This window comes from Panulirus ornatus, chromosome 15 (assembly GCF_036320965.1).
Source record: "Panulirus ornatus isolate Po-2019 chromosome 15, ASM3632096v1, whole genome shotgun sequence".
NCBI classification, from domain to species: Eukaryota; Metazoa; Arthropoda; class Malacostraca; order Decapoda; family Palinuridae; genus Panulirus; species Panulirus ornatus.
The window spans coordinates 51,045,622-51,061,334 of record NC_092238.1 but is presented as its reverse complement, the minus strand read 5'-3'; the positions used below and the strand labels follow the sequence as shown (position 1 = coordinate 51,061,334).

General features: G+C 42.7%; 1 protein-coding gene across 3 annotated transcripts in view; it reads left to right on the top strand.

The window, feature by feature from the left end:
- Nucleotides 1-15,713, top strand: part of LOC139753873 (uncharacterized) — a 140,674-nt gene that overhangs the window by 83,231 nt on the left and 41,730 nt on the right. For all 3 annotated transcript variants that reach the window (XM_071670831.1, XM_071670829.1, XM_071670830.1), the window contains exon 7: nucleotides 8,186-15,542. In XM_071670831.1, coding sequence (XP_071526932.1) covers nucleotides 8,186-15,542 — 7,357 coding nt within the window. The remainder of the gene's footprint in view (nucleotides 1-8,185; nucleotides 15,543-15,713) is intronic.

The window sequence follows — 15,713 nt, the reverse complement described above, 5'->3', positions numbered from 1 at the left end:
ACTGGTGAACTTCAGTGCTGCTTCTTAGCTTTTTGTACCTCACCCTTAACAGGCCACTGGGAGGGGGCAACTTTAGCATTGTGTTTTCAGAGGCTCCTACTGAAGGTTCCCACCAACTACTATTACCTAATGTGTCTACGTAATGATCCAGCCTACTACTTCTGCCTAATGCTCCAAGCTAAATGTGCCTACTAACTATTTCTACCTGATATTTGTATTTAATTCAGATCATGCGTTTGCTATAAAATATGTAAGTGAGACCTGCTTAGAGGAACAGATAGATTTGTACAAATGTGACATTTATGGATCTGTAGAAAGCTTATGATAGGGTCGATAGAAATGCTTTGTGGAAGGTCTTAAGAATATACGTTGTGGGAAGAAAGCTGCTAGAAGCAGTGAGAAGCTTTTATTAAGGGTCTGTGTCTTGTGTATAAGCAGAAAGAGTGGAGAGTGAATGGTTTCAAGTGGAGGTTGGTCTGTGGCAGGGGTGTGATATGTCAACATGGTTGTTCAATTTGTTTATTGGGGAGAGTAGAGAGTATGTGCTGCGTAAGTGATAAAAGGATCTGATAAGTGAGTCAGTTGTTTTGCTGATGATACAGCATTAGTGATGAATTCAGGTGAGATACGGCAAACGTTGGTGACTGAGTTTGGAACAGTGTGTGAAATGAAGTTCAGAATGAATGTGAATCAAAGCAAGGTTATTAGGTTTAGCAGGGTTAAGGGACAGGTTAGTTGGTTTGTGAGTTTGAATGGAGAAAAATTGAAGGAAGTGAAGTGTTTCAGATACCTGAGAGTGTGTAAACCATTCACTTCTGAGTGCCCCTGGATTTGAACCCTGGTCAAATACTTGACAATTGGGGAGTGTAATTACATTCCCTGATTGTCAAGTATTTGACCCTGGTTTGAATCCTGAGGCACATAGAGGCGAATGGTTTATGTCTTTCATGTGATAGTACACATTATATGTGTTGAAGAATGTGTGTAAAGAGGGAACATTATCTGATAGGGCAAAAATGGATATGTTTGAAGGAATAGTTGTCCCAACAATGTTTTATGGAAGCGAGGATATATACAGGATATATATAAAACTGGGTGTAGGAGGATGGATGTGATGGAAATTAAATCTTTGTGGACAGTGTGTGGAGTGAGTTGGTTTGATTAAGTAATGAAAAGGTAAAAGAGATGTTTGGTAATAAAAAGAGTGTGGTTGAGAGAGCAGAAGAGTTAGTGCTGAAATGGTATTGGGATATGGACAGAATGTGTGAGGAAAGACTGACAGAGAGGATATATGTGTCAAAAGTGGATGGCAGAAGGAGAGCGGGGAGACCAGATTTAAGATGGAAGGATGGAATGAAAAAGATTTTGAGCGATTGGGGCAGAAACATGCAGGAGGTTCAGAGGCATGCACATTATAGAGTGAACTCAAATGATATGGTTTACTTAGGCCAGCGTTCTGTTAGTGGACAGAACTAGGGCATGTAAGGCATCCATGGAAAGGTTTGTGAGGCCTGGTTTTGGATAAGGAGCTGTGGTTATGGTGCATTACACATGACAGCTAGGGAATGGATGTGAGTGGATGTGGCCCTTCTTTGTCTGTTCCTGGTACTTCCTTGCTAATGCAGGAAATAAAGTATGAAAATCCTCCTCCTCCTTGTATTTCAGTTGCTAAAAGAGGGAACAGAAAATTTGCCAGGCAGGGAATGCACATCCTCCTCAAAGGATCAGGCTGGGGTGTCTAAATGTGTATGGATGTAACCAGAATGAAAAGAAAGGAAACATAGGTTGAATATTTGAGGAAAGAAACATGGATGTTCTGGCTCAGAGTGAAACATGGCTCAAGTGTAAAGGGGAAGAATGGTTTGAAAATGTTTTAGGAGTAAAGTCAGGGGTTGGTGAGAAGACAAGATCTAAGGAAGGAGAACAATTACAGGAGTTGGAGTGTGTGATAGATTGTCAAGAAGTAAATTCTATATTGATGTGGGTAAAATTAAAAGTGGATGGCAAGAGATGGGTTATCATTAGTACTTTTGCACCTGTCTACAAATCCTGAAGAAAAATCCTGAGAGGCAAGTGTTGGGGAAACAGTTGAGTGTGTATGTCAGCAGTTTTCATGTGTAAGAGACCGGGTATTAGTGATGGAGGATTTCAATGCAAAGGTGGCAGTTTGGGGTATAATTGGTGTGCATGGGGTATTGAGTGTTATTAGAAATGGTGAAGAGCTTGAGTTGTGCGGAAAAATGGTGATTTGCAATACATTGTTTAAAAAGAGGGTTGTACACAATTATATGTATGTGAGTAGAAGAGATGGTCAGCAGGCATTATTGGATTACATATTAAATGTACTTGTAAGAGAGAGACTTCTGGATGTTATTGTGCTGAGAAGGGCAGCTGGTGGGATGTTTGATCACTGTCTTGTGGAGGCAAGGATGAAGCTTTGTAGAGGGTTTCGACACATCGGCGAGAAGAAAGTGGTGAGAGTAAGTGAGCTTGGAAAACAGACTTGTGTGAAGAAATACCAGTAGAGTTTAAGTGTAGAATGGCAAAAAATGAAAGGAATGGGAGACATTTGGGGAAGCATTGATGGTATGTGCAAGAGATGCATGTGGCATGAGAAGAGTAAGAGGTGGGCAGATTAGAAAGGGTAGTGAGTGGTAGGATGATGTAAAGGTGCTAGTGAAAGTGAAAAGCGAGGCATTTGAGAGGCACTTATAGGGAAGGAGTGCAAATGATTGGAAGATGTGTAAGAGAAAATGGCAGAAGGTCAAGAGGATGGTGCAAGGGTTGAAAAAGGGCAAATGACAGTTGGAGTGAGCAAGTATCATTAAACTTTAGAAGAATGAGATATTTTGGAAAGAGGTAAATAAAGGTGTGAAAGATGAGAGAACCAGTAAACATAAGTGAAGAGGGTAAGAGGGGAAGTGGTAACAGAGTGAAGAAGAGAGGAGGAGATGGAATGAGTATTTTGAAGCACTGTTAAATGTGTTTAATGCTTGAGTGGCAGATGTAGGATGTTTTGGTTGGGGTGATATGCAAAGTGAAAGTCATGAGGAGTGGTTTGGTGAAGGGAGAAGAGGTGGTGAAAGCCTTACTTAAGATGATATGTGGCAAGGCACCTGGAATGGATGGTATTGCATTTGAATTTATTAAGAAAGGGGATAACTATTGTTGATTGACTGGTGAGGATTTTCATTGTATGTATGGATCATGGTGAGGTGCCTGAGGATTGGTGGAATGCATGTATAGTGCCTCTGTATAAAGGCAAGGGGGATAAAGGTGATTGTTCAAATTACAGAGGTATAAGTTTTATGAGCATACCTGGTGAGATAGGAGGGTATTGTGAGGATGAAGGCATATACAGAGCATCAGACTGGGGAGGAGCAGAGTGGTTTCAGAAGTGGTAGAGGATGTGTGGATCAGGTGTTTGCTTTAAAGAATGTAAGTAAGAAATTCTTAGAAAAATAAATGGATTTGTATGTGGCATTTATGGGTCTGGAGAAGGCATATGATAGGGTTGATAGAGATGCTTTATGGAAGGTCTTAAGATTATTTGGTGTGAGAGGTTAGCTGCTTGAAGCCGTGAGAAGTTTTTATCAAGAGTGAAAGGCTTGTGTATGAGTAGGAAGAGAGGAGATTGAATGGTTCATAGTGAAGGTTGTTCTGTGGCAGGGGTTGTGTGGTGTCACCATGGTTATTCAGTTTGTTTGTGGTTGGGTTGGTGGGGAGTTAGATGCAAGAGTCATGTAGAGGGGGTGAGTATGTAGTCTGTTGGGGATGAGAGGGCCTGGGAAGTGAGTCAAAGTGAGTCACTTGTTCTTTTCCAATGATACAGCACTGATGCCAGATTCAAGTAGGAACCTGCAGAATTTGGTGACTGATTTTGGAAATGTGGGTGAAAGGAGAAAGTTGAGAGTAAATGTGAATAAAAGCAAGGTTATGAGATTCAGCAGGGTTGAGGTACAGGTTTCTTGGGGTTGAGTTTGAAAGGAGAAAAATTGGAGTAAGTGAGGTGTGTTAATATCTGGGAGTGGATATGACAGTGAATGGAACCATGGAAATGGAAGTGAGTCATAGGGTAGGGGAGGGGTGAAGCTTCTGGGAGTGCTGAACAATGTGAGGAAAGAGAGAACGTTATCTGGAGTTCAAAAATAGGTATGCTTGAAGGAATAGTAACTCTAACAATATTATATTGGTGTGAGATAAGGGCTATAGATAAGACCGTTGAGAAGAGGGTGGATGTTTTGGAAGTTAAGTGTTTGAGTACACTATGTGGTATGAGGTGGCTGGATAGAATAAATAATGAAAGGGTAAGAGAGATGTGTGATGATAAAAAGAGTGTGGTCAAGAGAGCAGAAGAGGGTGTGTTGAAATGGCTTGGACATATGGACAGAATGAGTAAGGATACATGTGTCAAAAGTGGTGGGAAACAAGGAGAATGGGAAGACAAATTGGTGATGGAAGGATAGAGTTTAGAGCGATTTGGGGGGTGAAAGACATGCATGGCATAGAGTGAATTGGAATAATGTAGTTTACTGGGGTTGATGTGCTGTCAGTGGACTAAACCAGGGTATGTGAAGCATCTGGGATAAACCATGTAAAGGTCTGTTGGGTATGGATATGGATAGGGAGCTGAGGTTTTGGTACATAACACATGACAGCTAGAGAAAGGATGTGTGCGGATATGTCCTTTCTTTGTTCATGACACTACCTCCCCAACTCAGCAAACTGCGATTAAGTATGAAAGAAAATATACTTATATGCATTTCATATGTGATATCCATTTCCTGCACTAGCAAGGTAGCACAAGGAACAGACAAAGAAAGGCCACATCTGATCACATCCATTCCCTAGCTGCCATGTGTAATGCACCCAAACCACAGCTCACTCTCCACAGCCTGCCCCACAGACCTTTACATGGTTTACCCCAGATGCCTCACATGCCCTGGTTCAGTCCATTGCCTAATCATTGACCCTAGTAAACCGCATAGTTCCGATTCACTTCATATAGTGTATACATTTCCCCCTCCAGTATGTTCAAAATATTATTCACTCCATCCTTCCATCTCCAATTTGGTGTCCCTGTCCTCTATATTCCCTCCTCATTTGACACATATATCCTCTTTGTCACCTTTTCCTCTGTCATTCTCTTCATATGTCCAAACCATTTCAGCACACCCCTCTTTATCTCTCTCAGCCACACTTTGTTACCACACCCCTCTCCTACCCTTTCATTACTTACTCAATTGAACCACCTCATACCACACATTGTCCTCCAAACATTTAATTTCCAACACACCCACTTTCCTCTGCACAACCATATCTATGGCCCATGCCTGCATCTATATAAAATTGCTGGCACTACTATTCCTTCAAGCATACTCATGTTTACCCTCCCAGATAACGTTCTCTCTTATAACACATTCTTCAGCGTTTTCAGAACCTTCACCCCCTCACCCACCCTATGACTCACTTCTGCTTCCATGGTTCCATTCACTGCCAAGTCCACTCCCGGGTATCTTAATTCACTTCACTTCCTCCAATTTTTCTTCATTCTATCTCACACCCCAACTAACCTGTTACTCAAACCTGCCATATCTGATAACCTCACTTTTATTCACTTTTACTCTCATCATCCTCCTTTCACACACTTCCAAACTCATTCACAAACTTCTGCAGTTTTTACTTGAATCTGCTACCATACTGTATCATCAGCACACAACAACTGACTCACTTCTCAGGCCCTTTCATCCCCCACAGACTGTATAATCACCCCTTTCTCCAAGACTATCATTTATCCCTCACCACCTTATCTATAAAGAAATTGAACAACCATGATGACATCATACACCCCTGCTGCAGACCAACCTTCACTTGATGTCATTCACTCTCTTCTCTTCCTTTTCATATACATGCCGTAGACTATTGGTAAAAACTTCTCACTGCCTCTAGCTGCTTTTCTCCTGCACTGTATATTCTTAAGACTTTCTGCAGTGTGTCTCTATCAACCCTATCATATGCTTTCTCCTGATTCATAAATGCCACATACAAATACAATTATTTATCTTAAGTATTCTCACATGCATTCTTTAAAGCAAACAACTGATCCACACATCCTCTACCAATTTGGAAACCACACTACTCCTCCCCAATTTGATGCTCTGTACATGCCTTCATCCTCTCAATTAATGCCCTCCCATGCGTCATACCAGGTATACTCAACAACTTTATGAATAAATCGTGTCATTTGAATATTCACCTCTATTCTCCTTTGCCTTTATACAATGGCTCTATGCATGCGTTTCACCAATCCTCAGGCACCTCATCCTGATCCACACATACATTGAAAATCTTTGATAACCAATCAACAACACAGTCTCCTCCTTTCTTAATAAATTCAATTGTAATTTCATCTTATTTAAGGCTTTGACCACCTCTTCTCTCTTCAACATACCACTCACCATGACTCTCACTTCCCATACCACCCTGACCAAATCACCCTACACCTGCCACTCTACCATCAAACACATTCAAGAATCCTTGCAAATAATCACTCCATGTCCTCCTCACTTCATAACTACACATAATCACATCCCTTTTGCTCCCTTCACTGATATTCCTATTTGTTCTTTTGTTTTTTTGCACATTATTTACCTCTTTCCAAAATATCTTACTCTTTCTAAGTTACTGATATTTGCTCACCCAACTCTCAATTTCCCTCTTTTTCATCCCCAACACCTTCCTCTTGAACTGTTGCTTTTTGTATCTTCCTAGTCATCTACACTTCTTCCCTGTAAGTACCTTCCAAACATCTCATTTCTCTTTCACTAGCAACTTCGTTTCTTCATCCCACCACTCTACCTCTTTCATGCCTTCCATCTCCTACCTTTTGCATGCTACATGCTTCTCTTGCACATGCCAGCTCTGCTTCTCTAAGTACCTCCCATTCCTCACCCACTCCCCTTGCTTCATCTACTCTCACCTTTTACCAATCAATAGTCTATCACTCCTGGTACTTCTTCACATAAGTCTTTTTTCCAAGCTCATTTATTCTCACCACTCTTTTCTCTTGACATTGTTTCCACTGTTCCAAAAACCTCTACAAATCTTCACCCTTCCCTCCATGAGATAGTGATCAGACATCCCACCAGTTGCCGTTTTCAGCACATTTATGTCCAAGATTCTCTCCTTTATGTTCCTATCAATTGATATGTAATCCAGTAATGCCTGCTGACTATTTCTCCTACTCACACATGTATATTTGTGTGTCTCTCTCTTTGAACCAGGTATTCCAAATCACCAGTCCTTTTTCAGCACACAACTCCATAAGCTGTTCACCATTTTCATCATAATATCAAATACCCCATGCCCCCCAAATATACCTTTGACTGCCACAATACTCACCTTTGCATTTAAATTATCCATCACTAATACTTGATCTTTTACATTGAAACTGGTGACACACTCAATGAGCTACTCCCAAAACACTTGCCTCTCATGGTCTTTCTTTCAAGGCCAGCTTCTTAAGCATTACTAACCACCCATCTCTTACCATCCACATTGATTTTTCCCTACGTCAGTCTAGAATATGCTTCCTCATACTCACACAAAAGTAGTGCTGCTCTTGTCTTCTCACTAACCCCTAACTTTACTCCTAAGATATTTCCAAGCCATCCTTCCCCTCTATCCTTGAGCTTTGTTTCATTCAGAGCCAGAACATGCAGGTTTCTTTCCTCAAACATTCTAGCTATCTCTTCACTCTTCTTATCTTGTTATGTCCATACACATTTAGACACCCTAGACTGAGCCTTCGAGGAGGATAAGCTTTTCCCTGCTTCACTCCTTCTGGTTCTTTTCTGTGAAATTGAAATACAAGAAGGATGGGGTTTCCAGCCTCTGCTCCTGCCCCCTTTAGTCGCCTTCTTCGATACGCACAGGTTATGGAGATAAACTTTTTTCTCCCCTACCATAGTAGTAACATGGCTTCAATTCAAATGTCCATTTGGCTTTTATTTTATATACTTTTATCTTTACTGTCTTTGTTTTGAAAGGAATTTCATCATTCCCCATATTATGCAATAAACTTCAGATACATTAGTGGTCAAGTATTGTTTATTATTACTTGTACATGAAGCTCATATTATGATGTATATATATTCAAGAATTAAATAAGAACTATTGTTTGCAGTTTGGAAACCGGCTGGCTCCGTTGGTAACAGAGCTTTTGATTCGTGCCCTTACAATGGATATGAATAGCTTGGAAGCTCTAAAGCTAAAACAGAAAGAGGGCAATATGAAGAATGAGCAGCTACAGTTAGAGCAACAGATGGCTGCCGGCTTCATGGATCTGGCCACAGTCTTTACAAAGCATAAAAGTGTGGCACGGGAATGTGTTCTCACTGCATTCAGTCTCTATCCAACACCGGAACGTCTAGTCTTGCTGAGCAACTTTGTGAGCGAATCCTCCCCATCCCATGCCAATGTCTCTACTTCCAGTGCACAACTGCACTCTCCTTCCTCTCTTCCTCCTCCTCCTCCTCTCCCTTCTCCACCTCCTCTCCCTTCTCCACCTCCTCTTCCTCCTCCTCCCCCTCCTCCACCTACTCAGTTTTCTCCCTCTTCACCCCTTCTCTCTCCTCATACACCTCCAGTTCCTCCTCCTCCTCTTCTTCCTCCTCCTCCCTCTTATTCTTCCTCTTCCTCCTCCCATTCTTCTTTTTCTTCTTCTTCTTTTACTCCTCCTCTTCCTCCTCCACAAGTTTCACAAGAGGATTGTTCATTAATGGGGTTACCAGCCATGTGCCTCCAATCTACTCCTTCCACCAGCGCCACAGCAGACATTTGTGATACTCCACATAGCTATGGTGATGTACAACCCATACAGTCCACATCCTGTCACCACCCCACTTCCCAAGACCATAATAGAAAACAGTTTTCCCAAGAACATGCACACAGTCCTAATGGATTGACAGGGATTAAGTCCAGTGCAAGTGATCCAGTCCAAAATAGTCTTAATTGTGTTGGTGTTCAGGATAATGTTAATGTTGTTGAAATGGAAGTGACTAGTGCTAGTGATGTACAAGTGAATAGTCAGGATGTGAATGACAGTAAGTTTACATTTAAAGGCCAAAGTACCCCTCCATTAAGTGAAGTTAGAGATCCTCCCCATGATGGCCATTGTGTGACCCATATTACCATAGATACAGGACAGTCCAGGGAATTTATTTTACCCACTCCAAATTCTCAGAAGTCACAAATAAGTAGTGTAAGCATTGCTCAAGAAAAGACAGAAAACTTATGTTTGTTGCAAACCAAAGATATGGTTGTTGGTGAGGAGGAGAGTGAAATTAGTGTTCATGTGGAAACTAGAAATAAGGAGGATGTAGATTCTATGGACAAATTTTACAAAAGCACAGAAAATTTTATTGAACAGTTGAGTCAAGAAACACCCAAGAAGTCATCACAGGACCTGAAACTAACAAATGTATCACATGACTTAATATACCAGAGCCAGAATTATGATATTCTGACCCAGCCTAATCAGGTACTTGATGCAGACCAGCTAGGGCTAACAAAGGAACTCTGTGATGATTTGGCTGTGGTGCTTAGTAGTCCCCGTTGGCAGGTTTTATCATGGATGCTTGATTGGCGTGAATTGTGTAAAATCTGTGAACATTACCTTAATGATGCTGATAGTGCTAAGAATATGACCAAAGAATTAAAGTATCTGAATATTGATTACAGTCAGTTTCAAAATATGCCTTCAGCAGAGATTACAGAGTTCACTGGCATAGAAAAAGGTTATGAACATTTTATTGAGAATGAATCTGATAGTGAATATTCCGATGGGGAATATCATGCTCACTCTAGGACTGGCTGTCGGTCATCTGCAGCTGACTCAGACACTACTGATAATGAGAAAAATGTCAAAAGGGGAAGAGGAAGACCAAAGAAAATTTCTCATGTAAATAGACTGTATGATTCAGACTCTGATTATGATTCAAATGGCATGATACGGGATCCACCGTCATATGGAATTACTGTGTCAGAATCAGAAGAATCAGATGTAGAAAGTAGGGGTAAAACAAGGTTACTGAAAATGGATTCTGAAGGTGGTAACATAGTAGAAGGTAAAAGAGTTACAGCTGTTAGCAGCCAAGACAGAAGTAAGCGGATTCGAATTGATGCTGAAACTGGAAAGGTGAGGAGAGATAGAAACTTACTTAATACATTGCGATTGTTCAGACACCAAAAATATGGAGGTGAAACTGCAAATGAAACCAAATTTGAAGGTGCACCACGATCTCCAGATCACTTTGCTCCGCCCCTTAGCTCACTCAACCTTAATCCTCGTGTTGTGTTAACTGAACGTGACAAGACAGTAGTAGATCAACAGATGCAGAGATCAGTGACAACAGTTGTGGCAGGAAGGAGTTTAGGACCAATGCGTACCACTCCATCTAGTCAGTCACGTGGGACCTGGAGATATGCAGGATCCCTAGTGGCACCATCCAATCCTACCACAACTAATTGCCCCACAACATCTGTGTCTCTCCCTCGCTCTACATCAGTTCAGTGTTACCTCCGTACCAAAGATGGCAAGGTACGTGTTGCCCCACTTCAAAGAGCATTGTTTAGTGGCACTCGCCCACCCAATCCTGGGGGGAACAGCAATTATCTGAGAACAATGAATAAGCCCACTTCAGGTTTTGGGGATTCATATGCCAAGTTTTTGCTTCAGCAGAATTCCAAATGTAAAGGGAAAGGTTCTAGTGTAACTATAACTAGGAAAAATATGTCTCTTGATGCTAGTCTTGATTATCTCAAGAAACAAGGTACAACTGTTACTTATAAGTCTCAGAAATCAGCAACTGCATTAACACTTGCTAATGCTCAGAAAACTGTGTTAAATAGAATAATGTCTCCTGAAAATGCCTTATCAGCTATGAGTGGGCGTACTGCAATTACTATGCCAGTTAGTAACAATCCTCCAAATTTACCACCATCTGACAAGAATAATCCAGCAAACTTAAGTTGTGTTTTGCCCAAGGGCACCACTGTTGTTAGAAAGCCCAAAACAGATGGTGCAGGACCTAGTGGTCTTAATAATGGGGGTTCATCACTTGGAGTTAGTCCACGGGCAGTGGTGACTCGACCTGGGACATTTTCAGCAGTGGTTTCACGTCCTGCTGTTACTGTTTCAAGTGCTACTCTTCGCACAAGTAACTCTGTGATGGCTGTTCGAGCAAATGCAACTGCCATCCGGACAACATATTCTCGTGGAGTTGTGGTAGCTGGTAACATGGGAGTGCAAGAAACAGTAGTTAGTAGTAGCCCAGTGCCAACCTCAGCTATAACCAGTTCTCCTTCAACATCGGTAGGAACTGCTATAGTTGGGTCAGCATTAACATCATCTTCAATGCCGGCCCCTTTAGTCTCAGCCACGGTGGTAGGGAGTGTCCCTAATTCTGCTACCAACAATCTTAGTTCCCCCATGGGGACACTAGGTGGAAGCAATGGCAAGCAACAGCAACAACTGCAACAAACCTGGGATACTGCTCAGAGTGAGACTGTATGTGTTAGTGATGCCCCACTTACTAGTTTGGTAAGTAGCATTGACAGTGCAGCTATCACTCAGATTAACAGCAGCACCAGGGGAGCCACCACCTGCACCACCACCGTGGCTAGTCCCCCGGGGGACATACGAGCAGCTAGCATGTTAGAGACTTTACTTCGGGATCGACCAGTTCCACCCAGCCCTCTCCACAGTCAGTCCACTACAGCCGTCACTACAATTACAGCTGCTCTACCTCATACACTCACATCTGTTGTAGGCAGCAGTGGGGTTCCCATTACTGTCTCAGGTGAGGGCCAAGTGACAGGTACTGTCATGGGTACATTAACCAGTACTGGGAACAACAGTGGCAGTTTAGTCATTGCTAGTGGTTCAGGCACCAACAGTGGTGTTATCATGGCAAGTGGTGTCGTTGGAGGAGCCACAGGAAGTGGTGTAGTGGTTGCTAGTGGAGGAATTGTTGGTAATAGTGGTGTTGGAGGTGGTAGTAGTGTTGGAGAAACAAGTAGTGGAGCAGTGCAACAGGTGCTTCTTCCAGGCCAACTTGTGCAAGTACACACTAGTGATGGTTCAACTGGTTTAGGAATAGTGCATTCCTCCTCATTAGACTTAAGGTTACCTGCTGGTACAAGGGTAATAAAGTCCTGTAGTGGAACAGTGAGAACCACAGCAGGTCAGCAACAGCAGGTAACAGGAGTCATTAATCAGGCTGGTGGCAGACAAGTTAATGTATTACACAATGTTAAAATCTTTCAGAATGTACAGAATAGACAGATTGTCCGAACGGTAGTAGTACCACATACAGTTGCTCTTCAGGGACTAAATTCACATCAGACAGGTCATCTTAAGCCTCAAGTTGTGGCCTTCAGTCAAGGAACAAGTACATCCTCTACATCCAGTAGTAGTGAGGGTGGAGTAATTCAGTCCCAGGGTCCCTCCGCTTCAGTTAGAGCAAAGATCCCACCATCCACTATTGTACAGAAAATGCTGGGTCGTGGTGGTCTTGTTATCCGTACCTTAAGACCACAGACATCAACTCAAGGACCAGGAGAGACCTCAGCATTTGAGGAAGGACTGGGAGCAAAGCTGCAGCAACAGCAACACCAGGCTGTAGATAGTGATAAAAGTTCAGGAACAACCAGCACCAGTGTAACAGTTGCTCGCCTACCACAAGATGAGGGTCTTGGTGAACGCCTTAGTCACTATCTAAAAACTGCATTAGTAAGTTCCACCAGCACCCAGAGTGTAGGCACACAAACCCTCACAACTGCTGTGAAGCCATCAGCAGGCCAATTAGTTAATCAGGTTGCCATGAATCATTTACGAGGGGGAGGAGGTGGAACTCTTTCATTGGCTGGAAATATCCAAGGAATTGCAGGACAACCAAACACAATATCAACAAGCCCAACACCACCACAGCAGGCAAGTCTGTCTTCTCTTCCTCTTACTCCAGCAAATGCTGTTAGCTCTGAAACCTTGGAGCAACTTAGAGAATTTGAATCAGTTTTTGAAAAAGTATCCAACAAGTCTGGGAAGGAGGTAACTGATGGGGAAGTGAGTGCTGAGAGCTATTCTAGCACCACTATGTCATCTGAGGAATCTATGATTGCTGCACAACTTTTGAGTATGGCTAATGATACGCCTGCCATCACCACTTCTTCCAACTATGTTTACTCAGTACCTACAACTGTGTATGATGCAGGAGGCACACGCCTTACAGAAGGAACATATATCACCATTCCCAGCACGACACAGGCAGGAACTCTTATACTAGTAAATCCAAGTGGTTCTGGAACAGGATTAGTTACAGTTTCAAGTGGTGTACAGGGCCAACAACCTCCTACTCCAGCATCACCAACTTTATCCTCTACCTCATCTCACTCTTCCATTGCATCTTCACCATCATCCACTTCAAGTAAAAACAAAAAGCAGCCTCCCAAGTCAAAAGTAGTCCCTCCAAGTACTCCTCCTGTGGTGGCTAAACCAAAGACACCACCACCACCAAAAGCACCTGCTCCAAAACCAACAGTAGCCAAGCCCCAGGTTGAAGAGAGTGATGAAACTAAAGCTCGGATTCAAGCCATACTTGAACAATACAAGCAAGATCTTGCCAATACCCCACAACCTCAACCAGCACCACGGAATAGAAAGAATTGCCCTCCACCAAAAAATGAAGGAAAGTCATCAAATAAAAAGAAAAGTCCAGTTAAAAAGGTTGAAGGTGGTGCAGGAAATAGCCCAGCAGTATCTGAGGGTTCAGTAGTTGGTTGTCCTTCACCTAGTCCTTCTCCAGGGCCAGCAAGTGACAATTCTCTTGGACTTTCAAACAATGTGCCTGGGGTGCAGACTGTTCAGTACTCTACACAGGTAGTATCTGGTCAAGGAAATTCTGCTACAGGGAATACTGGCCTTACTGATGATAAAATCAAAGTTGAAAGTGGCCAGGAGGTTGTTGCAGCAGCACCTCCACAGTTATTGCAAGGTGTAGTGGTGTCAAATGTTAAGGTAGAAGGTAGTAATCTCTCTAGCACTGCAACTAGTCTCTCACAGGGTTTGGGTGGAAGTAGAGTTGTACAACTGATTCACCATGGGGGAAAGGTAACTGCTATCACAACACGACAACCTCTCAGTAAAGTAAAAACTGGTGGTCAGTCTGGTCCACCCCCAAATGTCACCATACAGGGACGTATTAATATGAATGACCTCATGGAAAGTCATATTGCATCCCTTTTGACTGGTGGATCTTCAATAGGTCAGACTCCCACAGTTGTGAGTAAGATTGTTCAGCAGCAGCAAACTGGTCATCAGACAGTTCAGCAAGTAGTAGTTCAAGCTTCTGGAGGTCAGCAGGTGTTACAGCAAGTTGCTGTCCAACAGCTTCCTTCTTCACATACCAAACCACAGCAGCAGCAACAAAAACAGCAGCAACAACAAAAGTGTGGTGTGATTCAACAGCTTGCAGTAACCAGCAATGAGGAGTTTTTAGGACTGACATCACCATCACATTCAGTACATGTTAGTTTGCCACCCTTGTCAGCAGCAACTCATACCAGCATTGCCACTGTTACAAACACTACTATTGCAAACACACCAGCCAATGTAAAAATGTCTACTGGTACAAATGCTCCCAATGTTACTACCACATCTTCCATCACCAGCACGCCTGTTATTACTTGTGCTTCCACCAGTGCTATACACAGCAGTACAGCTACTAGCAGTGGAACCTCTGGGCCCTCACCTCTTTCAATGATTCCTACATCTCCCCTCACACCACAGGCAAATAATGTCACTTCACCTTCAACCCCTCAGGCTGTTGCAGCATCCCCACACACTCCATCTTCTGCCACTGAGCTACCTCCAACACCCTCATCTTTCCAGATGGGAGAGGAAAGTAATAGTAGTGAACAGAGTGTTACAGATGGCTTGGCTGGACCATTGCCACCATTTTTTACCCTGAAATCATTTATAATGCAAAATCCACAGCAGCAATCACAACAAAATCAACAACAGAAGCAACAACAAGAGCACCAAAGGGTTTCAGATAAAAGTTCTTCTGGAACTGGCATGCAGCAATCTTCAAATACAACTGCAACTACTCAGCCAGCATCAACAGGGCCAGGTTCAGTACTCCATAGTAAACATCCCCACCGTGGAAATCAAGCACAAATTCAGCTACAGATTTCTCAGCTCCCAAGAAAACCAGCTTCAGTGATTCGTAGTGGAGGAGGTGGTGGGAGAAGATTGGTGGTTGGAGTCTCTGATGGAAATGGAAGGACAATCGGACGTGGCACTGCAGCAGCTTCCCCATTATTAGTTGGTGGAGCAGGGGATGCAGGAGTAACTGTGACACCTGTGTCTGGTTCCTCTAGCCTCGAGAGCTCACCCACTACCACTCAGTCTCGCATCCGCTTGGCTACAAGACCACAAGACATGAGGAGTAATTCCATTGACTCCTCAAAAAGTGATCTCAGTAAGTAATTAATATAGCAGTTCATGTTTTACGATGTATTCATGATTTGTATTAACAAAAGATGAGCAATCTTTGGACGCTATTCATATTATTGGTAACTTCATAAAGGAATCACTGTTGTTCCTCTTTCCATTCATGTTATGAAGTTCATTGAGTTATTTACCATCATGC